Consider the following 27,993-nt stretch of genomic DNA (forward strand, 5'->3'; position numbering starts at 1 on the left):
ATGCCCGGGCCCAGCTGTGTGAGTCTTTGTCCCTCTGGCTTCCGTACCTGTCTCTCCGTCTCTGTGTCCCCACGCCTCTCTGTGCAGGCTCTTCCTGTCCCCCGATGGTCTGGCTCACAGGCCCAGGGCACAGCAGAATAGAGAAATGACAGGTTGGGGAGTAAGTTACCAGATAAAACCCAGGACACTTAGTTAAACTGCAGATCCAAATAAACAATGAGTAATTTTTTAGTCTAAGCATGTCCCAAATATTGCACGGGATATACTTATGCTAAGATAACTGTTTGTTGGTTACCTGAAATTCAAGTCTGACTGCATGTTCTATATTTTATTAAATCTGGCAGCCCTGCCTGGGAGGAGACACAGGTGTGTCAGCTCCTCCTACGTGGTGAGGACACCTGGCAGGCTGAGCCCTGGGATGGGACCCGCCTGATGGAGTACAGTTTGGGCTTCGTGTATTTCTCTTTCTATAAGGGGAAGCTGTGCTGAGAAGTGCCAGAATCATGCGTGCAAAAGAGTGGCGGAAGCCTGCTTTCCTCCATGCGGAGGCAGAGAAGAGAGAGGGCCTTGGGGTGGGAGGCACTGTGGCCAGGATGCAGCTTGGGCATGCCTCTTGCGCATCCTGAGCCTCGGTTTCCCCCACATTAAATGGGACTGTGCAGAAGATTAGATGAGTTGATATTTGGGAAGGCTTAGCCAAGCCCACCATGGTAATTGTGCAGGGGAGGGGCCCTGAGGGTTTCAATTTCTGTCATTACACCTGGGTAAGAATGTGGACTCAAGAGCCAGGAGGCCTGGATTTGGATCCCAGTCCTGCCACCTACTGGCTCCAGGACCTTGGACAGGTTAGTTTAGCCTCAGTTTTCCCATCTGTAAAATGGGAGATAGTAATAGTACCTACCTGGGGCTTTTTAATGGATTACATGACAATACACATAATGAAACTTGAATATGGCTGGCACAGAGCAAGAGCTCAACCATTGTCTGTTACCGCTGTCCCCTGCTGGGTGGGTGGATGTGCCGCTTCCTCCAGGAAGCCTTCCAGTTCCTCTCCCCGCAGCGGCCTCTCCCTGTGTGATCCCACTGCCTCCTGACCCATCTGGTTTCCCTGGGCAGGGCTGTCCTCAGTTCTCCAGCTGGCTTGAAGGCTCTGGGGCAGTGGATGTTTCTTCCCGCATGCACATGGGCACCCTACAGACCACCAGGAGGAACAAACTGATTTCAAACAAGACTCCCAGAGCAGCTAGAGCTGAGGAAAGGAAGTCCCAGGGCCATTGGACAGCATGGACTTTTTAACGCTACAGTGAATACCTGGAGAACTCACAAGGGAAATATTAATGAACACAGAACCTTGAAATATTAGACTGTGTATATCTGTGTGGGGTCCAAGTTTGACTCCTAGGAGCTTGCTGGAACCATCTAAGAAGCCTGGTAGTCTGGGAAGGCTTCCTGGAGGAAGCAGAGCTTGAGCCAGAGTTGAAGCACCTGAATGAGGGCTGCCCTCCAGCATGCCCCATGGCTTCTGTCCTTCCCAGCTCTGTTCCTGAGGGCACAGAGATGTTCGAGGTCTATGGAACCCCTGGCGTGGACGTCTACATCTGCCCCAACGTGGAGAGGGACCGGGAGCGTGCGGATACCCGGCGTTGGCACTTTGGTGTGGGCTCACAGATCATCGTGGTCATGAACTCTCCCAGCAACGAGCTCAACGACAGTCATGTGAGCGTGCCCCCTTGTCTGGGGGGTGACTGGGGGTGGGGGAATGACCCAGCTCACGAGGGCCCAGTGCCCTCTCATATCCAGAATGCAGGGTAACCCAGCTCACGAGGGCCCAGTGCCCTCTCATATCCAGAATGCAGGGTAACCCAGAGGGCAAGGGCCCAGCTCTGGAGCCGCCAGCTCCGCGACATACGAACACAAACCGTGGGTCTACTGGCCACTCTCATCTCCTCCCGGAGCCTCAGTTTCCCCATCTGTGGCTGCGGGTTGATTCGTAGTCCCCGTTTCTAGGAATGCGGGAGAGAAAGCAGAGGTGGAGAGGGGAGCAGGTGCCCCGGGGGCCCCCTCCCTCGGGGCCTCACCTTCCCCTAGCCCGCTGCCTTCCTGACCCGCCCCCTTCTCAGGCAGGGTGCCTGCCCTCCTCCCCTCTCTCTGCCCATTCAGCCAGAAGAGCGAGTCTAACAAGGCCAGGCTGGAGGCAGTGTTCTGGCCCCTGGGCAGGGGACATTTAAAAAACTGGGGAGATGGGGTGGTCCGTGAACTTGGCGCAGAAGACGCCCCTTAAAGGGGCAGTGGGAGTCAGGTCTGTCGTGCAGGCGGCAGGTTCCTGCTCCGCATCAGGAGCGAGGTTTCGGGAAACTGGCCCTTTAAGGAGCACTGACCGTGTCCAGCCCTCACGACGCCCTCAGAGGCGGGGTCCGATGCGCAGGTCACAGGGGAGGCCACTGGGGTTCAGAGTAACCGTCCCGGAGCCACAGAGCTGGTCAGTGGGGGAGCTAGAACTCAGGGGTCTGACCTGCGGGGCTCCTAGGGACAAGCTCCCTCGTCAGCCCTGCGTCGTTCCCACCCAGGGATCCGAATTAGCCCATCCCGGGAGTTTCATGCGGCAGGTGGGGCAGGACTCCACGAAGCTAGTTCGCAAGGCGATAGACCAAGAAGGGGCGTGGCTTACCGGAAGTCACGTGATTAGTGAGTCGTGAGTGGGTGAGGGTCGGGACAGAGGCCCCCGGGGCAGGGCGAGGAGCTGGGCCAGCCTGCGTTGGGCGCCCAGCACTGAGCCAGAGATGGTGCCGAGGCTGCCACTCCGAATTCCTGGGCCCCGAGGACCACAGGGACTGAGGAGGGTCCTCAGAACGTCCCTGCCTTTGTCCGAGGTCCAGGTAATCGTGTGCCTGAAGCCAGCATCCCTGCTGGGGCTTGACACACGGGGGTTTGCAGCTGCAGGATTTCGGGGCTCCCAGGACTGAGGAGGGACGGGTCTCAGTAAGTTCCTGAGGCCCCTGGGAGAGAGGACATCAGAGCCGGAGAGCTGAGGGACCACATCAGGAGGGAATGTCCCAGAGGAGGGCGGAGGGTGAAAGGGCTCGATGCCTCCGCCTGGAGTTCGCTTTATCGTCACCGTCTTCAGCCTCACCTGTAGCAGCTGTCCGGCGTGTGCTGTGGGCACGGTGCCAGACGTCCCACACTTTCCTGCTTTAATCCGCACAACCTGTCATCAGTCCCGCGGAGCCATCAGCGCCGCTCCACAGCGGAGGAAAGGGAGGCCCAGATGGCAGAGTAACTCTCCAGGATATCCTCCCCCAGCCCAGGCCGTCTGACTCAGGATTGCTGCGCCGGCTCCTACATCACGCCCCCTGCCCTCTAATAACAAGAGCTGGTATTTCTTGCGCATTTCCTACGAGATCAGTCTTTTTTTTTTTTTTCATTTATTTTTATTAGTTGGAGGCTAATTACTTCACAACATTGCAGTGGGTCTTGTCATACATTGACATGAATCAGCCATGGAGTTACATGTATTCCCCATCCCGATCCCACCTCCCACGAGATCAGTCTTCTACATGGATCGTTTCAAATCTGAACCACCGTCCTCTGATTGTAGGGACCTGTACAAAGCCCATATTGCAGATGAGCAAACTAAGGCAGCTCAGAAAGGTGAAGGGCCTCGGCGGAGGTCACAGAACTCAAGTAAAGGCCTGTCCAAATCCCACAGTTAGGAGGGTGTCCCTACACCCTGCCCAGTCCAAACTCCTCATTGTCTTTTCTTAAAATGTACTTATTTATTTGACTGCACCGGGTCTTAGTTGCAGCACCAAGCGCCTCATTTTATGAATGGCAAAACTGAGATCCAAAGGGGAACAGGGGCTTGCTGAAATCACACTGGAGTCAGCAGCAGCACTGGGATGCAGGTCTCCATGGAATCCCTCAGAAATAGTCCCCATTTTACAGATGAGCTAACCGAGGCACGGAAAAATAAGTGGCAGAGAAGGCGAAAGGAAGAGCTGAGTCGGTGCTGCACAGAGGTTCCTGGGAACTCCCCCCTCCTTGCCCGGTCCCCCAAGACCTGTGCTTTGGGGCCGGGCTCCTAGCTTCAGCCAGCTTGACCCTGGGCCCATCTCTCTACAGATTCAGATTTCCTACCATTCCAGCCAAGACTCCTTGCCCCTGGCCTATGCGGTGCTCTACCTCACCTGTGTGGGTAAGTGGGGGGCCTCAGCCAAGGGCAGAGTGAAAGTGGTGCTGGGCTGGATAAACACCAGTGGAACAAATAGAGAACCAGAACACAGACCCAGATGCAGGTGGCGTTCCTGTGATGCTCAATAAACTCAGCTCCCCACCGTATGTCATACTCAAAAACAAACTTCAGATGGGTTTGCTGTATGACGCAGGGAACCCAAAGCCGGTGCTCTGAGAGCCAGAGGGATGGATGGAAAGGGAGGTGGGAGGACTCCGGTTTAAGAGGGAGGGGACAGATGTGTACTCTGGCTGACTCATGCTGGTGTGTGGCAGAGACCATCACAATATTGTAAAGTAGTTATCCTCCAGTTAAAAATAAAATAAAAATTTTAAAAAACCTCCAGGTGAAAGTCAACATCTTAAAGCTTTTAGAAGAGAAGGTCTCTTCAACTTCAAAGCAGTCAGAAGTTTTCTTTAACTAGGCAAAACAAAAGCACAGGCCCTTGGGGCAAGATTGATAAATTAGACTCTACTGAAGTGGAAATCATCTAGCCAACGGAGGACAAATACAAAGTCAGACTGCGGAGAAGCAATTTGCAGTGCGCATGTCTGCATCAGAGTTTGCAGGTAATAGAGAATGCTGATCAGTAAGAATCAATTAATAGAATCAATAAGAACAATTAATAGAAATAAGGAAAAAACAGAAACCAGAGAAGCACAGTGGAGAAAATCCGAGTGCTCAGAACCCGGATGAAAAGATACTCAACTGCTGAGGACGTGGGACCGGAAACTCCCATCAGGGGTGGGTTTCACGCTGGGGCAGCCATTTCGGAGGGCAAGAAGGTTAGCAAGAGAGTTGAAAACGCTGTCTGCAGGAGGTGTTTTTAGAAGCAAAACCGCTGAGTACAGGGAATGAACATTTTCGTTGTGATAGATACTGCCAAATGGCTCTCCAGAAAGGCCATACCTTCTTATACACCTGCCAACCACTAGGGCAGTGTCTTGCCATTTCCAACCTTTTCTGTTTTTGCCAGTCTGAGAAGTCAGCGTCTCTTTGTTGCTTTCATTTCCCTCCCTTTAGTTCAGACTGAGGTTGGGGGTCTCCCTGCCTCCCCCTCCCCAGACACACACCCACGCCTTGTTTACTGGAAAATACACATACAGAAAAATACATATGTATTGGTTTGGCCAAAAAGTTTGTTTTGGTTTTCGTAACATCTTATGGAAAAACCTGAATGAATTTTTAGGTCAACCTGATATGAATGTGTGTGTTGGCGGGGGTGGGGGGTGTGGATACAGGAATAGTTAGAAAGCAAACTCTTGAGCAGCCATCACCCAGGTCAAGAAATGGAACAGGGAACATGACCAGCACCCCAAAGTACCCCCAATCCCCTCTCTGATCGTAACTCGCTCCTTCCCTTACGGTAACCACTGTCTTGTGATAAATATTTCCTTTCCCTTCTTTATGGCTCTGTCATCTGAATAGGCACGCCCAGATCATACAGTCTGTTTTTGCCCGCCTTTGAGCTCTGTCTACGTGAGGTCACACTGTATACACCTTTAGCCCCACCTTACGTTTGTGAGACTCATCCCCTTCTTGTATGGTGGTTGAGTATCTTTTCACATATTTAAAAATCATTTCAGTTTTTTCTCTCTCTCCCTTGAAGGTTTCGTGTGTACTGTAAAAGCTCTCCCACTTTCTAGGGAGAGTGGTTAAGAAGGTAGGATGGAGGCGGGGATATGAGGGGAAGGTGAGGCTCAGAGCCACACAGTCAGTAGGTGCCAGAGTCTAGATTCACATCCATGATTGTCTGACACCAAAGCCCAGGCTCACTGGCCCATCCCTGGGAGACGAGGGAGCTTCATAGAGACCTAGAATGTCCCAGGCAACCCAGGTGCAGGGCAGAGTGTCCCCCAGACAGTGAGGGCAATAGGGGTGCAGAAGAGGGAGAATTCAGGGAAGGCTTCCTGGAGGGGGCAACATTTGACCTGGGTTTTTGCTCTGACGCTGCATCTTCCCCAAGACCTCTTTCCCCAGCCCAGGGCGGGAGGCTCCAAATGCTCCCACCTTTAGGCACTGTCTTCTTGGAAATGACTTCCATTTGTCTGGCCCCAGAATGGGCCCTGAGACTGAGGCTAAAAGGTGGAGGTCGTGGGCCTGTGCTGGGCCCTTGGGAGCCTTGTTGTGACTCACCCTCTGCCCTGTCCTTGCAGATATCACCCTGGATTGTGACCTGAACTGTGAAGACAGAGACAGGGACAGGGACTTTGTGGACAAGGTAGGCCATCTGCCTGCACCCAGAAAGGGGCATGGAGTTCAGAGCTGCTCTAGGCTGGGTTAAAAGGGGTGAGGTCATTAGAGGTATCCTCCTGCCTCCCAGCTGATGTCAAGGCCAGTTGGAGCCAACCCAGGAACGGCTGGGGATCTTCTTTCACTGGCAGAAAAAGCATCATCAAGGATTTTTAAGCACATACATGCCCAGCTCTGAGCTAGGTCTCCCTTTGTGGGGACAAGTGCTTCTGGATTTTCAATCTAGGTTGGGGGTTGGCAAACTTTATTTTTGTAAGAGCAAGATAGTAAATGTTTTAGGCTTTGCAGGCCATCTTGTCTCTGTTGCAGTGATTTTTTTCTGCCAGTGTAGAATGAAAGAACTATATAGTCAATATGGGGGTGGGGGGGGGGGGAGATGTGTCAGTGTTCCAATAAAACTTTATTTAGAAAAACAGGTGGTGAGCTAGATTTGTAGCTTGCAGACCCCCTAATCTATATGAAAAGGGAATCTATCAAGTCTGAAACCATAAAAGAACTTTGGGCTGAATTGTGGCGGCACTGAAGACATTGTGAGTTCAGAGGAGGTCACGTTGGGCTTTATGGGCAAGGAAGAAATCCATGGTGAGCTGGGCTCCAAAGTTATGCAAGAGGGGGGGCGTTTCAGGTGGGAGGAGCAGCAGGAGCCAAGGAGGGGAGATGGGTCTCATCCTCAGAAAGATGCCTCTTGGAGAAGAGGATGCTGGCTGGAGGCGTGACACAGACAGCCGTGAAAGGCTGTCGTTTGAACTTGACGGTGTGAGTGGTAGGAGCTGCTGCCGTTCCTCGAGCGGGAGCGTGTCTTTCGGCTCTGGGCAGAGGGAAGGGGAGGGTGAGGATCGTGGCCGGGAGAGAGCTGGGGAGGGGGCGCAGGCCTGGCCGGAGCCCCCGTCACCGGCTGTGCTTTGCCATCGGCAGCGGCAGTGGGTCTGGGGACCCGATGGGTACGGAGCCATCCTGCTGGTGAACTGTGACAGGGACAGTGTGCGCTCTGACGACCAGGACAACTGTGACCGCCACGTGCGCTGCCTGCAAGGTGAGGGGGCGCCGGGCCACCGCTCAGCTACCCTGCCCAGAGTCTCACCCACAAGGGCGGCTCTGGAGGCAGAGCTTGGGGCCAGAGGTTCAGCTCCAGGCGTGCCTTAATGTTCCTTAAAACCTGCCCCTCCCCAGCACCCCAGCGCCAGCGGGCACCCCCGCCAGGGCAGAGCTCTGGAGAGGAGCAGCCTCGTCTTCCCCCACCTCCAGGCTTGGAGAGTGCTAATGCTGAGCACCTACTATGTGTCAGAGCCTTTCCCCAAATTCTCATCTAAGCATCCACGCGTGAGGGCGGCCTGCCCCAAATTCAGAGATGACGATGTTGATGCTCAGAGGTCAGGGGATCCCCGAAGTCACTCAGTCAGCCTGCGGCGGGTCCGAGGCTCCTGTAACCCCAAATCCAGCCTCCTCCCTGCTGGCATCGCTGGCCTGGGTTTCAGCGATGCCCCACATTCCCTGGTAGCTCCGCTGGTAAAGAATCCACCTGCAGTGCAGAAGACCCCGGTTCGATTTCTGGGTCGGGAAGATCCCCTGGAGAAGGGGTAGGCTACCCACTCCAGTCTTCTGTGGCTTCCCTGGTGGCTCAGTTGGTAAAGAATCGCCTGCAATGTGGGAGACCTGGGTTCAATCCCTGGGTTGGGAAGGCCCCTGGAGAAGGGAAAGGCTGCCCACTCCAGTATTCTGGCCTGGAGAATTCCATGGACTATAAGGTCCACAGGGTCGCAAAGAGTCAGACACAACTGAGCACGTTCCACATTCTAAGTCCATCCCGAGCCGTGTACACGGCCCCGTGAAGGATGCCGGGGCAGTGTCCTGGGTGTGGGTCAGGGGCTTCACCCACGAGATGCCCAGAGCTACTCTGAAAGTTGGCAGGATCATTTCAGAGACTGCCGCGCTGAGGCTCCAGGAGGGAGGGGCCGGCCCCGGGCAGCAGCGCGTGATGCCCGGACCGAGAGGAGAGCCCTGACCCGCCTGCTGCCCGGACGGCCTTCTCACCGCTCGTTGCTCCTGCACATCCGCCCTGGGCCAGGCAGCGGGCTGGCCGCCCCACGCCTCTGTTTATGGGCAGAGCAGGAACGGAGGCTGAGAGGGCAGGAACAGCTCACGGCATCACTCGCTTACGGACATGCTCCTGCTTTGGTCCTCATGGCTCTCAGTATTTCCACAGGGCAGGCAGAGCTGGGGCAGAGACCCAGGCCTTGGCACACTCTGCCCTGGGGAGGGGCTGGGCTGCCGGAGGCCCCCTGAGTCGCTGCCCTGTGTCTGGCTCCCCAGACCTGGAAGACATGTCTGTGATGATTCTGCGGACCCAAGGCCCTGACGCCCTGTTTGACGACCACAAACTCGTCCTCCACACCTCCAGCGCTGACGCGGAGCGGGCGCGGGTGTTCCACGCCTGCGGTGAGTTGATGCCCGTCCTTCCCTGCCCGGGGGGCGGGGGGTGCTCAGTTTCCCCACCCAGGCCAGGGTGCAGGCTCTGCTCTGGCTCTGACGCCGCCTTGAGGGCCCAGAGGAGGAAGCTCAGATGCACGAGTTTCACGACTGGTTGCCTGGCGTCCCTGGCACAGCCGTGCCTGAGATGCTTTCAGCAGACAAATGCATTTTAAATATATCTTAAGCACGTTTAAAAATTTTGATTATCAAAATTTTCAAGCACACCCAGAAGCAGAGAGAACACTGTGAAGAACCCCTCTGTGCCAACCACTCAGGTTCAACAAGGGTCGCTATTTTGCTTCTCTTACTTATCTATCCTTTCTTGTTTGGTGGAGTGTTTTAAAGCGAGTCCCAGACACCCTGGCTATTTGCCTCTGTTCAGTCTGCATCTCCCGCCCACCCCGATAAACCCCAAACTATTGCTTTACATAGCTACAATGTCATTATCACGAATGCAAGCAAGGACATATAAAACCTTCAAAAAATACAAATATGCATTTGGGTTTTTCTGTAATATGTAACTTTTTGGGCAACACAATACAAGTAATAATACGCTCATTTTAGAAATACAGAAGTATGTAAAGTTTAAAAATGAGAGTTTCTACCCAACTGCAAAACTTGACTCTTAAAATGTGTCCCTGTTAACCATTTGGTATGTTCTTCCTGACGTTTGTTTTACACGCACTGCACATGCCTGGCGTGTACATGAGCGTGTGTGTGCGTGTGTGTCCACATTCTGCCTCCACATGGTTTCTCTCACCGAGAATTACATCCTACACGTCTCTGAGTGATTGTTGAGCTCTGGTTTGCTCTCCTCCACAGTCGCATCGTATTTCAAAGCATGGAGGTGCTGCAACTGATCTGGTCCCTTGAACGTGCCATTTGTGCAGTGTTTCGATTTTGCGGAAATCTCGGTTCCTGGAGGGCAGGGACCGTGCTCACAGCGGCGTCTGAGTCCTGACCCAGGCTGCTTAGGTGCATAGTAGTGAGAGTGACGTCGCTCAGTCGTGTCCGACTCTTTGCGACCCCATGGACTGTAGCCCACCAGGCTTCTCAGTCCGTGGAATTTTCCAGGCAAGAATACCAGAGTGGGTTGCCATTTCCTTCAACAGGGGAGCTTCCCGACCCAGGGATTGAACCTGGGCCTCCCGCACTACAGACAGACGCTTTACCGTCTGAGCCACCAGGGAAGCCCCACGGTGCATAGAAGGTGCTCAGTAAACAATCCATGAACACCTTCTACTTACATTTTATAGGAAGGACACCTACCCAGACACGGACTTTCTGGTTAGGGGTAAACATTACTTTGCTAGATGCCACCCAGTTGCCCTCTGAGAGACCTGAGCTCTGGCCTTGGAAAGGAGTGCCCTCCCTGCCCCACCCTAGACCTGCCCACCCTTGGCGTTAAGCCTCTCTCTCGCCTCTGAGTGGGAGGTGAGAAGCGGGGGTGGCTGTGTGGCTTCCATTGTGTTGGGGAGGTTGCACACTCCTTCCTGCTCCCGGGGCCCCCTCGCAAGGCCCTTCTGCCCCCGCCAGGCCCCGCGGACTCCTGCGAGGCCTACCGGCACGTGCTTGGCCAGAACAAGGTGTCGTACGAGGTGCCGCGCTTCCACGGGGACGAGGAGCGCTTCTTTGTGGAGGGCCTGTCCTTCCCCGACGCCGGCTTCTCGGGGCTCGTCGCCTTCCACGTCACCCTGCTGGACGACTCCAACGAGGTAGGGGCGGCCAGGACAGACAGGGTGGGCAATGGCCTCCAGCCCCAGGAGAGGCAGGCGCCGCCGGCGTGGAGGACCCTGGCCACCCACTGCTGCCTCTCCAGAAACTAAGGAGCTAGCAGCTCGCTCGAGTCCACGGTGGTCCTTGACCCAGCCAGGTGCTGGGCCCCGAGGCCAGTCTGTTTCCCTCTGGTCTCAACCTGCAGGATTTCTCCGAGTCCCCCATCTTCACCGACACCGTGGTGTTCCGAGTGGCCCCCTGGATTATGACGCCCAGCACCCAGCCGCCCCTGGAGGTGTACGTGTGCCGGTGAGTTGGGGGCGCCGGGTGTCCCTGACGCTGCTGGCAGCTGTGGCCCCTGTGTCTGCCTGTGTCCTGAACACTCTCTCTGGGCTCATCTGCAGTGTGAGGAACAACACGTGTTTCGTGGACGCAGTGGCTGAGCTGGCCAGGAGGGCCGGCTGCAAGTTGACCATCTGCCCGCAGGCCGAGAACCGCAACGACCGCTGGATCCAGGTACCGCGGCCGCTGGGCAGTGAGTGACACCAGCCTGCAGCGGGAGGGGCCCCTCCAACGCCGGGGCTGCTGGGAATATCCAGGAGGACCGGGGCTGCGTCTGCCCTCCCCAGGGCCCTGCTCTTTCTGATTCTAGACCCAGAGCTCTCCCCCCTCTCCAGAACCTTCTGGAGACTCAGGCACACTGACGTTGAATATGACATCCATTCACCCACAGGATCTGGGCTAGGTACTGGGGGCAGGGCGGAGGGGATGGCAGAGGTGGGGGCGCCCACTCCTGCCCTCAACGGCCTGGACCAGTGATCCTCCATGGAAGGTCATTTTTGCCCCAGGGATGCTGCCAAACATCCCACAATACACAGGACAGCCCCCACGACAGAGAATTGTCTGGTTCCAAGTGTCAAGAGAGCCGAGGCTGAGAAGCCCTGGTGCAGAGAATGATTGGGACAGAAATCTCTGCTCCAACTGTCTGAGATGGAGCAGGGGTGCTGGCAAAGTCCCAGTGGGGCCTGGAGGCGGGTGGAGTCACCCTTGTCTGTGAAGGAGATCAGTGAGGACTGCCTGGAGGAGGCATTTGAGCTGCACCAGATTTGGCGAATGGATAATGACTTGTGTGGTTTATTGAGCACTCCCTGCAGGCCATGCCTAGCATCATTTCATCTTCCTGACAATGCCCTGTCAGTAAAGAAGGAACTCTCAGTGAGGCGAGATACCTCAGGCCGCAGAGCTGGTAAGGGCGGTGCTGGAACTGAGCGATTGGTGGTCCTGGCAGAGGACTGGTCTGTGCAAAGGCCCAGAGGTGGGAGATGTGAGAAGGGACATCAGCTGTTCTCTTTGGCCAGGATCAAGCTTCTCTGAGGGCTTCCCAGGTGGTACTAGTAGTAAAGAACCTGCCCACCAATGCAGGAGACAGAAGAGACGCCAGTGTAATCCCTGGGTCGGGAAGGTCCCCTGGAGGCGGGCATGAAAACCCGCTCCAGTATTCTTGCCTGGAGAGTCCGAGGAGCCTGGTGGGCTCTAGTCCATAAGGTCGCACAGAGCTGGCACGACTGAAGTGACTTAGCATGCATGCAAGCTTCTGCAAAGGGCAAGAACTGAGGTGAGAAGCCTTGAACACCAAGCTAAGAAGCTTTCGTTTCAGTTGGAAGTTTGTCCCAGGGGTTGTTTCAGGACGGGACTCCAGGGCAAGAACAGGCTTGGTCTGGATCCTGGCTATGCTGTTGACTCACTGTATGCCCTTGGGCAAATAACTAGACCCCGCTGTTCCTCACTTTCATTGGTTGTGATAAGGGATAATCATTGTGCCTCCTCATAGGCGTATTGTGAGGTCTACAGGAGTTAGCACTCGTGAAACGCTTGGAGCAGGGCTGGGGACATTCTAGTGAGCTTCTCGCTGGACACGCAGTCCATCAGTGCTGGGTTATCTTTGCCTCCAGGACCAGAGGGCTCAGGACTGACCTTGGCGTGTTACGTGCTTGAAAGGAGGCAGGTCTGTGCCTCCTGGGGCCACCTCAGCCCTGCTCACTGTCAGTCCCCCAGGGCCGCACGTGGAGTCCATGTGTGATGGCTGGTGCCCGGCAGCCTCTTTGTCCAACTCAGGCCACCCCGAAGCCCTCTGTGTCCCCACTCTCCTGTGACCCAGCACAGGGACACTCCGAGGCCATTCTCATTCATTCCTGACCCACCTTGCTCTGTGGTCCCAGGTGAGGAGACCCCCCACCTGAACCTCCAGCCCTTCCTCCAGCCAGCAGGTATCATGGCCTCTGCCCGCCTCAGTCCTCAAAGGGTAGAGCAGGCGTGAGGCAGAGTGAAGTCTTCCCCAAAGTCCTGAGTGCCAGTCAAGGGCAGTAAGCTGCTGACTGTCCACCACTGGTGTCCCCCCGGTCTGCAGGACGAGATGGAGCTGGGCTACATCCAGGCGCCACACAAAACCTTCCCGGTGGTCTTTGACTCCCCCAGGAACGGCGAGCTGCAGAACTTCCCTTACAAAAGAATCCTGGTGAGTGGTTGGGGCCACAGCTGGGCCTGCAGGCCGAGGGGCTTTGCCCCGAGGGCCAGACTGGAAGCCGTGCTCTTCGGGGATGGGAGTAGGGTTGCCAGGTAAAATACAGGAGAGGCAGTGTTAAGGCCGAACGTCAGCTAAACCATGAGAACTGTTTTAGCATAAGTATGTCCCATATACTGCATGGGATGTACTAAAAATACATTTATTGTTGATATGAAATTCAAGTTGAACTGACCATGCTCTATGTTTTTATATCTGGCAACCCCAGACGGGGAAGGGAGGCAGGAGACTGCAGCTGGTAAGAACATAGACTTCGGGGTGGGAGGTGGGAGGGAGGTTCTAGAGGGAGGGACGTATGTCTACTTAGGGCTGCTTCACGCTGATGGCAGAAACCAACATGGCATTGTGAAGCAATTATTCTCCAATAAAAACAAAAAATAGGCTCTGGAGTCAGAACAACCCGGCTCCGCATCCCACATGCTATGTGATCCTGCATGAGTGATTTCCCCTCTCTGAGCCTCAATTTCCTCATCAGTAAAAACATGTGAGCCCAGGCTTCACAGATGTTTGTGAAGCTTCTTCATGCCAATGCAGAGAAAGCACAGACATAGATAGCTGGTATTATTGTTGTAATAAAATAAAGAGGGTGTCTTCAAATGGACTTATCTATGAGGCAGAAACAGACTCACAGACATAGAGATCAGACTTGCGGTTGGCAAGGGGACGCGGAGAGGGGAGGGGAGGGTTGGCAGTTTGGGCTCAGCTAATGCAAGCTGTGATACATAGGATGGATAAACACAGTCCTAGTGTATAGCACGGGGAACCACGGTCAACATCCTGTGATGAACCATAGTGGAGAATAAGGAAAAGAATACATATATATAATTATACACACACATATATGTGTACAACAGAGTCACTGTGCTTTACAACAGAAATTAACAAACCGCTGTAATCAGCTCTACTTCTATAAAAAGGGAGAGAATGTGTCCTAAGGGACCCCTCCTGAGAAAAAAAGGGAGACCCCCTTGGTGCCATAGAGAGAGGAGGGCTTCTCCCACCCCTCACTGGGTCATGAAGATGGGAGGAGCTCTCTCCTGGCCTCAGGATTGTCTAAATTCCTTCTAAGAGACGGCCCGGGGGAGTTGTCCCTTTCCCTGGAGTTGAAAGCTGAGGCTCAGAGGACTGTCACCCGCCCCTTAGGCCCTGAGAACAGGCCCCTCTAGAGCAGCAGATACCAGCCCCGGGGCGAGACGGACGGAAAGGCCACACAGAGGACAAAGCAGTGGCCACAGCCCTGGGCTCCACATCTCACGGGGAGTGTGGGGACCGCCTGGCCCTCTCTGCTGATCCCTGTGACCAGGGGGAATAACATGCTCCGAAACGGCAGCAGGGCTGGAGGGCTGTGTGCGTCCTGGATTCGGCAGGCATGAGCATCTGAGCGTGCAGGAGGTAGCAGTCAGGTCGGATGTCCATCTTTGACTCAGTGTTTCTATCTGAAGAATGGAGGCCACTCTCACCCCATCTTTAAGGAGCTTAGAGCCCAGCGAACTGGTTCAAGTGCTCCCTGGTGAGCCTGCCCACCCCGAGCCTGACTCCGTTTCCCCACCCAGGGTCCAGATTTCGGCTACGTGACCCGGGAACCACGAGACAACTCTGTGAGTGGCCTGGACTCCTTCGGGAACCTGGAGGTCAGCCCCCCTGTGGTGGTCAACAGGAAGGAGTACCCCCTGGGGCGGATCCTCTTCGGAGGCAACTTGCCTGGGTGAGAAACGGAGGGTGGGCGGTGATGGTGGCTGGGGGAGGGCCGTTCCGCTCCTGGAAGAGAAGCAGAGAGGACCAGTGATGAAATGGCAGTCCAGGCCATGCTGGTGCTGGGAGCAGAGGACTGCCCCCCAGACATCGTCCACTCTCATCTCAGGGGGTCTGAGACGCCCAGAGCGAGGGGACCCAAGAGCTCATTCAGTCCAACACTCTCATTTTACAAGTGGGCCCAGAGAGGGTGAGTCACCCGGGAAAGGTCACACAGGAGGCAAAGTTATGACTAGACTTGGGTCTTCTGATTCATAAAATAATCCATGCTGATACCAATGAATAATTATAGAAGAAAAACGTTTTAAGTCTCAACAGGCCCAGGAGAAATTGCATTTAAATCAATGATTGTTCACACTATGATGTAAATGACTAATATCAGGTCTTTCCCTGAGAGCAAAAGGAAGGTGTAGGACATGAAAACTGAGACAGCAGTGAGGCAGAGAAGGGCAGAGTGACTGTCTTGTTCCACATACGACACAGGGGTGCTGAGGGGAAACAAAAGGAATCCTGTGACAATGGTTATTTGCTATGGGAATAGACCAAGACAGTGGAGAAGGCAATGGCACCCACTCCAGTCCTCTTGCCTGGAAAATCCCGTGGACGGAGGAGCCTGGTAGGCTGCAGTCCATGGGGTCGCAAAGAGTCGGACACGACTGAGCGACTTCACTTTCACACTTCACTTTCATGCACTGGAGAGGGAAATGGCAACCCACTCCAGTGTTCTTGCCTGGAGAATCCCAGGGACGGGGGAGCCTGGTGGGCTGCCGTCTATGGGGTCGCACAGAGTCGGACATGACTGAAGTGACTTAGCAGCAGCAGCAGCAGCAGGCTAAGACAGAGCCAATCAAATTCAGCAAAGTGGTTAGAACAGACTTGTGATCAGATAACAGGTGAAACCAGAAGCTTTGAAGGGGACCACCCATCCTCAAAGACGTGATCTCACAGACAGAGGATGTTTGGGCCATGCCATTTGATAACTTTTTCAGAAGGCAAGAGAAACATGGGGTTTGAGTTCACGAAAATAAAATGCTGGGACTGTGAGACAAGATCACCCTCTCGCCCTGCTGATGTGTGAGAAGGCAAGGCTGCAGCAAGAGAGGTGTCAGTTAAGCCCCAGAACTGCCCAGCGTGGGCTGAATGTGGGGGTGACGTCTGCTGCTTGGAGAACACGAGGGTGGGGTCTGAGGGTGGGCCTGAGGATATGCCTGGATGGGAGGCCTGGATGGTAAGCTGTGATTGACCTGCCTGTGTCTGCCTTGTAGAGAGCTCACCTTGAGTGTAACTTAAATATATATTTATTATCTTTCCTGATCACAAAGGCAGCACGTGCTTTTTACAGACGTCGCAGGAATCTTGAACTCTCGTCATTGTGTTTCTGTGCACACTCTTTTTGGCTAACTTCTTTTTGACCCCTTGGGCCGCAGGTCAAGGGGCCGCCGGGTCACCCAGGTGGTCCGGGACTTCCTGCACGCCCAGAAGGTGCAGCCGCCCGTGGAGCTCTTCGTGGACTGGCTGGCAGTCGGCCACGTGGATGAGTTTCTGAGCTTCGTCCCTGCCGCTGACGGGAAGGTGAGGACGCGGGGGACAGCGCTGGGCCCGGGGCTGAGCTGAGCAGAGGCGAGGGCTCAGCTGAGTCTGTTCTCTGTACACAGGGCTTCCGGATGCTCCTGGCCAGCCCCAGCGCCTGCTTCAAGCTCTTCCAGGAAAAGCAGAAGTGGGGCCACGGGGGCGCCCTCCTGTTCCAAGGGGTTGTTGGTGGGTACTGTGCCCCTCATCACCGCTTTGCTATTCCCCCCTTGCCACATCACGGCTTGACAGAGGAGTGTCCTGCTGTAAGGCAGCCCTGTCCCCCCGAGTCTGAGACCCCTTGGCGCAGCAGGCCCCACTGTCCATGGTGGGAGCAGAGCTGGCAGGGAGCACCACGGTGGGTGATGGGGGGTGGTCACGGGCACAGTGGAGATGCGACCAGCTCTGGGGGCATGTGACCAGCACAGTCATACAGGGTCCTCTGCGCCGAAGGGCCTAGCACTTGGGATCTGATGCTCTGCCCCTCGCTGTCTTGATAATCTGAATAATTTGTGTTTTGCTGATTGATCAGTGGAACATCTATTGGGAGCTTGGAGCCCGGGCTGAGGAACAGTCCTACCCTGGACCAAACCTCCCTCCAAGAGAAAAGCCTTCACAGAATTTAAACGCTCCCAAGTGTAACTTCCCACGTCTATTTCCCACCCCTCTGGAGCCCCAGCTGTAAAATGGAGGAAATACAGTTTCTCCCAACCCCCTCTCTCCCATCGGGACTGTGAACAGACTTCTTGAGCTCCGATCAAACCTGAAAAATTCTCAAATCCAAATTTCATGTACCAGGCAGAGGGAAAGCCATCTTCACCTTAGAAGGAGCGGTTTGCAGTGAGCAGGGCCCAGGGAGAGGCTGGGCCGAGCAGAGAGGGAATTCACAGCTGTCGAGCCACATGTAACCACCGGGTGGCCCCAAAGAGCTGGTAACGGCACAGCGGTCTCAGTGGTCATGCACCGTGCCAGGCCCCAGGCTGCGTGCTCCAGGCATCTGCTCCCATCTGACCCCAGGAGAGCCTGTGAGGATGTGGGGCTCAGAGAGGGGAAGTGGCCGGCCCAGCGGCCTTGGTGGGGGCGCTGTGGAGCTGCGTCTCTGCTCCGAGGGGGCGTGGGGGAACCGAGCCTGCACGTGGGCAGGTGGGTCCAGCCTTTGGTCGAGGCTTCAGCCCTTCATGAGCACTTGGCTTGGGTCTGAATCACCAGTACCCCCATTTCCCAGCTGCAAAGCCTGGGGCAATCTTTTTGCCTCTCCGAGCCTCAGTTTCCTCATCTGTTAAGTGGGGTGTTAATGCATGCCTTGTGGGGTTGCTGTGAGGACTAAATGAGGTGTTGAGTGTAGAGCCCTGGACTCAGGGCCTGTGCAGGGTAAGAGATTAAGCAGTGGCAGCTGTGAGGGTCGCAGGACATTGGCTCTGACCTCCCTTGTCCTGCCTGTCTGCACGAGCGCTTCATCAGGCTGGCAGGAAAGCTGGGCCTGGGGGAACCCCGTTGCTCTGCAGGTGCCTCTTGGAGGTCAGGGATAGGGCTCAGCGGTATCCATGAGGACGGGTCCTGGTGGGCAGGTGGGTGACCCAGCTCCCCGCCCTACCCCTAGCCAAAAAAAGAGCAGTCGTCATCCAATGCCCGGTGCGGGTGGGGGTTACATTTCCAATAACGAGCATCACCACTCTGATGTGCTCGGACGAAGGCCTCACGTTCATGCGCTGCAGCTGCCCGCCCCTGCCGTCCTCACACACCCAGGCTTGCTCAGACGTCGGGCGGAAACGCCAGGGAGCTGCCGACTCACGAGACTGGTCTCTGCTGGCTGCTGCCCAGAGCAGGTGGCCCTCTCTGCTGGGGCTGCTCCCACCCTGCCCCTCGTCTTTCTGTCCTTCACAGGCAACCAGCAGGTCAACACTGTCTCCATCAGCCAGGTTCTCTCCAACGAAAACCTCATCAGCTATAATAAGTTTGTGCAGGTATGAGGGCCGTGCGCCATGCATGGAGGTAGGCGTGGCTGGGGATGGGGTTGTGCACAGAGGTCTGAGGCTCACGGTTCAGGACAGCCCAGGGTGGGTGGGGGGTGGGGAGGGCAACAGGCCCAGACAGAGAGTCTCTAAATCCCGGCTTTCACTTGAGAGAAATGAGGGGTCAAGCCAGGTGCATGCAAGGACAAGCATTCCAGGCAGAGGGAACAGCACAGACAGTGGCCCTGAGGCGGAACGAAGAGGCCTGGAGCGTTTAAGGACGAACCTGGGGGCCCAAGAGGAATGAGGAGAGAGGGGGCCACCCAGGGCCCCGCAGGGCAGCGCTGGGGCTTTGGCTGTGACTCTGGGTGTGACTGGAGGCCGTCTGGGGATCTGAGCGCAGGGCAGACTCGATCTGACTTACGCTTTGAAATGATCTCTCTGCTGCTGGGCTGAGAGTCTGTCTTCTTTTATGGCAAGGGGCCGGGGTAGTGACAGTAGGTCCCAGCGGGAAGCAAGGGCACGTCAAGTGGATACCAGAGAGCGGTTCAGTAAAGGGGATGTTTGCAAAGGCACAGGGCGGGCTTGAGGAAATCAACAAGGGCCTATTCCACCTCCCCAGGGTAGGAAGAGGGGAGCTCTCCCCTCCCCCGGGTCTGGAGGAATTGGCCGAGGAGCATGTTACTGAAACCTGGGGGGGTCGCTCCAAACACGGCCACAACGTTGTCATTAGCCTCCAATTAAATAAATAAATTAAAAAAAAAAAAAAGAGGTTGTAAGACGGGAGCTGGGACTGCACAGCCAACCTGCCGTGACCCCAGCCACTCCCAGCAGCGCCCACACCTTCTGCAACCGCCCCCACGGGCTGAGCCCAGCGGGAAGCCTGTGGGTTCAGGGGCCCCTGGTTCCCAAGGGTCAGCCTCCCAGGACGCAGCGCAGGGAAGAAGGGGGACAGGGGTCCAGAAGAACAGACAATATCCAGCGCAGGGCCCTCCGAGAAGCGCACGCCGGGATGGGGGTGACCCTCGCAGAGACTGAATTAGGGAGCATGCCTTCAGGAGTGGAGGAGGCCGGGCGAGCTGGCCCTGGGGGCAGGGGCAGGCAGGGCGGGCGGTCCCCTGACACCCCGCAGCCCGCCCGGGTCAGGCTCAGCAAAGCGGGGCGGAAGCCGAGAGCCAGCCTCTGGTCCTGCTCGGCTTGGAGACACCCTCTGCCTCTGTCCCTGCGCTTAGCCCCTGGCCTTGCACAGGGGGCGCCGTGCACACCGGCTGGCTTTCAGGGCCGGAGCTCACAGCTGGCTCTCGCGGGCTCCACTCCTGCGGGGGGAGAGTGATGAGGAGCCTTGTCATGGTCACCACGTGGGGCAAGAGCGGAAGAAGCCGGGAGGCCCATGAGGAGACCGCCTAGAGGCCAGGCCACAGGGGACGGTGCTCCACCCGCGTGGCGGGGCAGGTGGAGGGGGTTGGATCCGGCGTGTTTTGCAAGTAAATGGAAGAGCCGCGGGACTCGCTGACAGAGGCAGAGTGAGAGGACAGGCGTCAAGAATGACTGCAGGGTTTTCTTTTTCAATGGAGTGTGCGGTCTGCACGCTCCGTCACTTCAGCCGTGTCTGACCCTTTGCGACCCCGTGGGTCGTAGCCCACAAGGCTCCTCTGTCCATGGGATTCTCCAGGCAAGAACACTGGGGTGGGTTGCCATGCCCTTCAGGGGATCTTCCCACCCAGGGACGGAACCCACCTCTCCTGCATCTCACGCGTTGTGGGCGGACAGTTTTTTACCCACGGAGCCACCTGGGACTCTGACTGCTTTATGATGGTGTGTTAGTGTCCGCTGTACAGGGAAGTGGGTCAGCTGATTAACACCGGCTCCCCGCCCTCCCGCACCCCCACCCCACCTTCCAGAGTCATCACAGGGTCCCTAGCTCAGCTCCCCGTGCTGTAGGCAAGCTCCCGCCAGCTATGTGTGGGCGCGCATACTTGTCAGTGCCTTTGTCTGAGCAGTGGTAATTCCAGAGCTGAGGATGCGGTAGGGAGGGTGTGGAGGGGTGCGTAGAGATGAAAGCTTGTCTTTGGACTCCTCATGTGCCTGTCAGACATCCAGGTGGAGATGCACAGGGCTGGTTGTATCTGCACGTCTGAGCTGAGGGCAAGCGTTGGGCCTTGTGAAGGTTCCTGTGTGGGTGCTCGGTCATCTCCAGCTCTTTGCCGCCCTGTGGACTGAAGCCCGCCAGGCTCCTCCGTCTGTGGCTCAGGGGCTGGGACGTAGAAATGCGGGAGCTGGCGGGGTCTGGTGCTTGATCCCGGAAGAGCGAGGCTCTATCTAGAGAAGGGAGCGGGTGGACGGACCGCCCTGAGCCACGCTCTCGTGGGCCCTGCCAGGGGGAGAGGCTGCGGTGGGGGGACCTGAGCAGGCGTGTTCCGATGAAGGCGCACAAGGGGAGGTTTGTGTGGAGGGCCGACCTGTGGGCACTTGGGCATCTTGTCCATCCTTAAGCAGACGTGCCCCTTGGGGTGCCCCCCTCCCGGCACCGGCCGGGCCTCCCTGACTCCCCCTCCGTCCTCCGCCCCCAGAGCTGCATCGACTGGAACCGGGAGGTGCTGAAGCGGGAGCTGGGCCTGGCCGAGCGGGACATCGTGGACATCCCGCAGCTGTTCAAGACGGAGAGGAGGAAGGCCGTGGCCTTCTTCCCGGACTTGGTGAGACCGTCAGCCAGGACTTACTGTTTTGTCAGATTAGGCGCCAAGCCTCCCCGTCCCCGGGGGCCAAACGCCTGCTGCAGTTGTGTTTGGGGTTGAGGGGCCGGGGCTGGGGGCAGGGAGACTCTGAGGTCCCACAGTCCCAGCAGAAGGAGCTCTTCTTGACCGATTGTCACGGCCACTACGAAATGCTCACTGGCCAAGCTGCACTCTGGGCCCATCAGGCAAGGGCCCTCCTCTCCTCCCAGGGACTCACTCGGTATTTGTGGAGTGAGCGAAAGATTGCATGAGGCTGTGTGCGTAGCATCCACTGGAAGGTCAGATACCCCTGCTGCTCCCTTTCCCCCAGCTCCCGGATGCTCACCCCCCCCCCCCCCCCCGCATATTTGAGGTTCCCTGTGTGAGAGGCAGAGATGCCTCTGGCTGCTCCCTGCTCCCAAGGAGCTGCCAGCCAAACCTGGTCGGGGAGAAGCTCACTTCACCTCCCTGAGGGTTTGTCCCAAAGATCTACTTTGTGTGGTAGAGTGATGTACCAGTTCAGAGGTGAAGCAAAGCACTTCCAGCCTGAGAGGCAGGACTGGAGGCCCAAGCGGGCTCCGTGGAAGAAGTGGCCTTTGATTGAGCGCTGGGGGCTTTGCCTCGGGTGTCTCTGAAACTTGAACTTGCATCTGGAACACTGGGTCGTCGGGGCCCACCCCAGCGGTTCTGATCCTGCAGGGCCTGAGACTCGCTGCCTTTCTAACAGTGAACCCCCGGGCGCTCTCTGAGGCCCACCCCTCGAGCAGCGCAGTGGTCAGTCAGCCAGCTCCCTCCTGCCCCTTTCCCCTCCCCCTCAGCACCCTCCCCACCTCCATCCCTCGGAGGAACTACACTTGCCCAGTGACTTGCGGGCAGCCTGTCCACACCACCCTTGCTTCATCCCTCCTTTCCTTCCCCTTCCTGCCTTTCTGCCCTCTTTGATTTCCCCACTTGCAAAGCCTCTCATTACTCCCTTTCCTTCCGCATCTCCAAGGAGGCCTTGCCACGAGGTCCGTGCCCCCAGAAGCTGGTGCACCACTCCGGATTCTTGTGTTTGTAGGAGACAGAAGACCACCGAAGCGGATTTCAGCCAGAGCTGAAGATTTAGCATAAGGCTCATGGCAGGGGTGGCCACTGTGGGGGGCATTAGGAGGAGCTGGAACCAGCTCCCGTTTCCACATCTACATCGCTCATCCCTCCCCTTCCTCCTGTTTCCACGTCTACATCGCTCATCCCTCCCCTTCCTCCTAACCTCCTCTTTTGCTTGGCTTCCCTATCTTCTCTGTCCCTGGGGACAAACATTACTATGGCCCCAGAGAAGTGCAGACACAGGGAGAGAGACTCAGCTGTCCCACCGCAGTAACGGCACCGCCCGAGGAGGGAATCTGACTGGTCCAGCTTGGGTCACACACCTACCCTGGTCCCCTCGGCTGTAGCCTGGGAGTTCGGGATTCCGTAGCAGAGACGTGGCGGCTGCCACAGCCGACCCACAATGGGGGCAGCCCCCAGGGAGAGACGTCATCGTGAGCTCTGCACGTCCATAGCTGCTTAGAGCTCTTGCCAGACTACGTCCCTCCCTCACTGCCTGGAGCGGCGAGCGGCTGTTTGCAAGGCTGCTTCAAAGACAACACCAGGTCCCGCTGAGCACAGACAAGGTGCTGGGCTGGGAGCCGATGCCGCCCCTGTCCTGGGCGCCCCCTCTGAGCACAGAGAAGGTGCTGGGCTGGGAGCCGATGCCGCCCCTGGCCTGGGCGCCCCCTCTGAACATAGAGAAGGTGCTGGGCTGGGAGCCGATGCCGCCCCTGGCCTGGGCGCCCCCTCTGAACATAGAGAAGGTGCTGGGCTGGGAGCCGATGCTGCCCCTGGCCTGGGCGCTCCCTCTGAACATAGAGAAGGTGCTGGGCTGGGAGCTATGCCGCCCCTGACCTGGGCGCCCCCTCTGAGCACAGAGAAGGTGCTGGGCTGGGAGCTATGCCGCCCCTGACCTGGGCGCCCCCTCTGAGCACAGAGAAGGTGCTGGGCTGGGAGCCGATGCCGCCCCTGGCCTGGGCGCCCCCTCTGAGCACAGAGAAGGTGCTGGGCTGGGAGCCAATGCCGCCCCTGGCCTGGGCGCCCCCTCTGAGCACAGAGAAGGTGCTGGGAGCCGATGCCGCCCCTGGCCTGGGCACCCTCTCTGAGCACAGAGAAGGTGCTGGGAGCCGATGCCGCCCCTGGCCTGGGCGCCCCCTCTGAGCATAGAGAAGGTGCTGGGCTGGGAGCTATGCCGCCCCTGACCTGGGCGCCCCCTTCTTTGCAGGTGAACATGCTGGTGCTGGGCAAGCACCTGGGCATCCCCAAGCCCTTCGGGCCCGTCATCAACGGCCGCTGCTGCCTGGAGGAGAAGGTGCGGTCCCTGCTGGAGCCGCTGGGCCTGCACTGCGCCTTCATCGACGACTTCACCCCATACCACATGCTGCACGGGGAGGTGCACTGCGGCACCAACGTGCGCCGGGAGCCCTTCTCCTTCAAGTGGTGGCACATGCAGCCCTGAGCCGCCCGCCACCACCCTTTACCCCTGGGGTGGGCCGTCCGCCTCGGTGATGGAGGCCGAAACAGGCCCCTGAACAATAAGTGTCAAGAGACCCCAAGGTTCCGGATGGAGCTCCCGCTCGGAAGCCTTTGCCTCCAGGTGTTCAAACGCCTTGCCTGCCGCCCATGCGGTTCTCAGACTTGACCCCCTTGGCTTCCCAAGAAGGACCTCGTTTCTTGTGGTCTGTCTTGCAGATCAGCATGACCCATGGGGACTCCTCCAAACAGCCCCCTCTCCACCCCCAAATCCTCTGTGTGGAGCCTAATACCCCCTGGAGTCTAGGAAACATCCACACCTCTCCTCTGCCTGCTGGGCCTGTGTGTCCTAAGGCAGGAAGGACCCACGATCCTGCTTTGGTCTGATTGCTTCTCGCTCTGCAGGGGAGCTCATTTCCTAAAGTCACAGGACAGGAGAGATTTAGCCCAGAGCCTCACCCACAGTGAAGGAGCAGAGGTCTGTTTAGATTTGGTGGGACCAGCATTCCAACTCCCAAGCCTCTGACCAGCTGTTGAAATCTCCCTTGCCCAGCGCCCAGCATAGTATGTGCTTCTAGATGTGTGTTGAAGCAACATTAGCCACGCCTTACCTAGCCTGAGAAACATCTCATCATCTGACCTTTAGAAATTGGGTATGGTTCTAAATCCTCCTGGAATTTCTTGGAGATGACAATATCTTGGGAATTCTTGGAGATTGGGAAGACTGGGTGCAAGGGTGGAAAATGTCCTTCATAAGACATGAGATGCTTTAGTGGCCCTGGGCCTCTCCGCAGGAGGGAAGACCCCTTGTAGCATCAGTCTTGGGCTTTCTGTTGACCCCAGGTCAACGCTCCACATCCTACTTTGCCTCAGGAGAGGGGGCCTGGTGGGGCCAAGCCCCCCAAGACCACTCACGACAGGAGGGCTCTGGGTGGGGATGGACCAGTCTGAGCTCAGGTGGGCAGGGAAGGGGGTGGCGTGGCTTTCTCCAGGTGTTTGTCAATTCCATGGGTGCTCTGTGTGGGTCCAGCTGTGCTTCCATCACTGGCTAATAAATTAAGAGAAACACAAACAGCATGAATATAAACAGCGTGGCTCCCTCTAGACAGCAGGAGCAGAGAACTTTCTTGCAGCTGAATCATCTGCTTGCCTAGGCCTCCAGGAATTTGAGGCTGAGAAGCCCAAATTTTGGTTAAGACTGTGAGGTTGTTCCATCTTGGCCATGGGACTCATCCCATGGGTCACCACGGCCAGTTGCAATGATACGATGTGTAAATGCAAGCCCAGGGCTCAAATGCCAGGCTGCCAGGACCTGGTGAACACGGCCGGGCGAGGGTCTGGGCTGTGGCCGGAAAGTTGCATTGTGAGTGTGGCAATGGGAAGCCGGGGTGTGGACCTTGGGGAAGCTTGCATGTGCCCTGAGTGACGCCCTCCTTCCTGTCTGCGGGGAGGCTGTGACCACCCAGTAAAGGCCCCGTGGGCTTGCTCTGGAGCCCCTGGAGGTCGCTCCCTGGGCTCCTCCCTGCCAACCCCCGTGTTCTCTCTGGAGATGCAAGACTCAGAGCAACTCCCTCGGCCCCAGGGCTGGGTGGTTTCCGGGTGGTTAGAGAAGATCCCACAGCCTCCCCCCACCCCGCATCCCCTCCTGGCCACCGTCTTACCTCGAATCTCTGAAACAGACTCCCACTGCCCCTCACGTGACCGGATTCCGACAGAATAAGCCCACTTCCAAGGCAAGCTGAGACCATCGAGGGTGTTGAGAAAACTGTGTTTTTTGAAAGAATTTCAGTGAAGGTCCATGCCTCCAGAAAGCATGTGCCTAGAATCAGAACTCAGGTGTGTTTCCAAACAGGCGTTTCTCGCCCTGGATGCCCCCAGACTGGCCACGAGGTCCCCTTTGTGAGGCCGCGGGTGGACCCAGCAACAAGTCTGAGACACTTCTCATGGCTCGAGCGTGACTCCTGTGCCCCCGGAAGGCTCCTGCAGGCCAGGAACCTTGCCGCAAAGGCAGAGGAAGCAAACTCAGTCCTCCCTGCAGACACGGGTTCACCTGTCCACCCTGCAACAGTATAGCCAGGGCATGTGTTTCCTCTCTATTGTAACAAATTGCCACAAGCTCAGTGGCTTAAAACTAAGCAGATTTATAATCTTAAAGTTCTGGAGGTCAGAAGTCTGGAAGGCGTTGTTTCTTCAGGCAGCCCTAGTGGGGAATCTCTTCTCTTATGTTTCCCAGCTTCCAGGGGCCCCCAGCACTCCTTGGCTTGCAGCCCCTTCCTCCAGGTTCAGAGCCTGTGTCGTAGCGTCATGTATTCCCCCCAACTCTTCTGCCCTCTTCCACTTCCTGGGACCCTTGTGATCGGGCCCAGCTGGATAAGCCAGTCTCCTCCACCGTCTCTGGGTCGCTGATTCACTATCTTAATTCCGTCTGCAGCCTTGATTCCCCTTTGCCATGTAAGGTTATGTGTTCATAGGTTCTGGGAGTTCGGACGAGGACCCCCTTGGGGGGCCACCACAACCAGACTGGCCCTTCTGATCTCCACAATCTGGACCACAGTTGCCCCCTCCGAAATCCACCTTGGCCTCTTGACAGGTGTCATGGAGTTGGCAGGAGAGAGATGCCGTCTGTAAACTCTTCCTCCAGGACTTGCATTCAGTCCTGACTCTCAACACCGGCCTGAGACCTGGGGTCCAATGGATGCAGGCTGGGTGGCTCCTAAGGGCACTGCAGGCTGCCTCATCAAGTCTGGGGTGAGAGTCCCCTCCACCATCACCACCCCAGACGGCTGCCTGCGGTGCCCCGTTTGTCCCTGGAAACCCCCAGGGAGACCAGAGCGAGGCCTGAGTTCTTGTGGAGCAACTCCTTCCCCTCCCCCACCCATATTCTGGTTCCTTCAACCCGGGGTCAGCTTGACCCTGGGAAGTGAGGACGGAGGTCCCAAGGGAGCCTGAAGGTGGCTTGACTGGGTCAGCTATTATATCCTAGCAAAAGCTGGTTCAAAACCTCTGTTACCTCCTCATTTGTTCATTCTAAAAATATTCAACGTGCATGAACTATTTGCCAGAGACAATCTCTACCCTCAGGAGTTCGTTATCTAGGGAGACAGCGTGAAAAGAAGCACAAATAACTGGAAATTGCAATGAGTGCCATAAAGTGGAGGCAGCGAGCCCAGAGGATAACGGGGAGGCGACCTGCTTCGGTGGGATAGCCGGCACGCCCAGAGCGGGTGCTCTTTGAACTGACCCTGGAGGGTGGCCTGGAGCGGTGGTGGGTGAGTGGGGGAGCCAGCTTCCGGGCGTTGGGAAGGGCGAGCGGAGGCCTGGAGGTGGGGAGTGCCCACAGCCCTGGCCGGGTGGAGACCTGGGCGGCAGAGGCTGCGGGAGGAGGGGACTCGCTGCGCCCAGTCCGAAGCGTCCTGCCCTCTCCGCTCCCCGCCGGGCCTGACTCAGGGCACGCTGCCCGCACACCCCGCACACCTCAGCCCGGGACCAAACGTCACGCGTGGCAGAAGGGCCACGTGCCCCAGAGTCGGATGACCCGATGCTGAACTGGCCCTTCTCAGCGGTATGCTTTACCTCTCTGAGTCTCTGTTTCCTCCTCTGCAAATGGGCGTGAATCTGTCTGCCTCACAGAGCCTGTGTGGGGTTATATGAGGAGCTAAATGTGCCCGGCATGTAATACCTGATAAATGATGACTTACATGACACGCCCAGACCCTGCCCACGTGACCACTGTGTATCTATACTCCCAATGTCTGCATTCTAATAGAGGACAGAGACCCTCTGAGACCCGGAGTCGGATTTGGGAGGGAGGAAGGGAAGGCTGTCCTGGCAACTCTCAGGTCACAGCCTGCTGGACTCAGCAGCCTGAGGTTGACCCGGGGGAGGCTCCCGCCCAGACGGGAGGGAGAGCCTGTCTTTCTCGAAGGGACTGAGGGCTCGGGCGGCCCCGGGCCCGCCTGACTCACGCTGCGTTCAGAATCAGGAATGAGTAACTGCGGGGCCCGGCAGGAGGTTGCCCAACGCTGTGGTCTCCTGCCCTTCCCCCACAGCCCCGCAGGATGGGCACATCGGGCGGGATGGCCGAGGCTCCAGGGGAGGGTGGCTGGAGAGGAATTCTGGACGACCGGACGGAGCCCACGGAGCTGTCCTTTCCTACAAGGTCACCATCATCCCCAACCCCTACGGCGGAGTGATGGTGAGCGTGGGCTGTACTGG

At 57.1% G+C, this 27,993-nt stretch overlaps 1 protein-coding gene across 1 annotated transcript in view; it reads left to right on the forward strand.

The window, feature by feature from the left end:
- The window catches only part of PADI3 (peptidyl arginine deiminase 3), a 29,246-nt gene extending 5,482 nt beyond the window's left edge, over positions 1–23,764 (forward strand). The window contains exons 2-16 of the mRNA XM_061147809.1: positions 1,536–1,716; positions 4,120–4,192; positions 6,385–6,449; positions 7,397–7,514; positions 8,792–8,917; positions 10,487–10,665; positions 10,872–10,975; positions 11,071–11,182; positions 13,074–13,181; positions 14,801–14,952; positions 16,427–16,571; positions 16,655–16,757; positions 18,453–18,532; positions 21,091–21,216; positions 23,531–23,764. Of these exons, the coding sequence (XP_061003792.1) occupies positions 1,536–1,716; positions 4,120–4,192; positions 6,385–6,449; positions 7,397–7,514; positions 8,792–8,917; positions 10,487–10,665; positions 10,872–10,975; positions 11,071–11,182; positions 13,074–13,181; positions 14,801–14,952; positions 16,427–16,571; positions 16,655–16,757; positions 18,453–18,532; positions 21,091–21,216; positions 23,531–23,764 (1,906 nt within the window). The remainder of the gene's footprint in view (positions 1–1,535; positions 1,717–4,119; positions 4,193–6,384; positions 6,450–7,396; positions 7,515–8,791; positions 8,918–10,486; positions 10,666–10,871; positions 10,976–11,070; positions 11,183–13,073; positions 13,182–14,800; positions 14,953–16,426; positions 16,572–16,654; positions 16,758–18,452; positions 18,533–21,090; positions 21,217–23,530) is intronic.
- The last annotated feature ends 4,229 nt before the right edge of the window (positions 23,765–27,993 follow it).

Source organism: Dama dama, chromosome 8, assembly GCF_033118175.1.
Source record: "Dama dama isolate Ldn47 chromosome 8, ASM3311817v1, whole genome shotgun sequence".
NCBI classification, from domain to species: domain Eukaryota; kingdom Metazoa; phylum Chordata; class Mammalia; order Artiodactyla; family Cervidae; genus Dama; species Dama dama.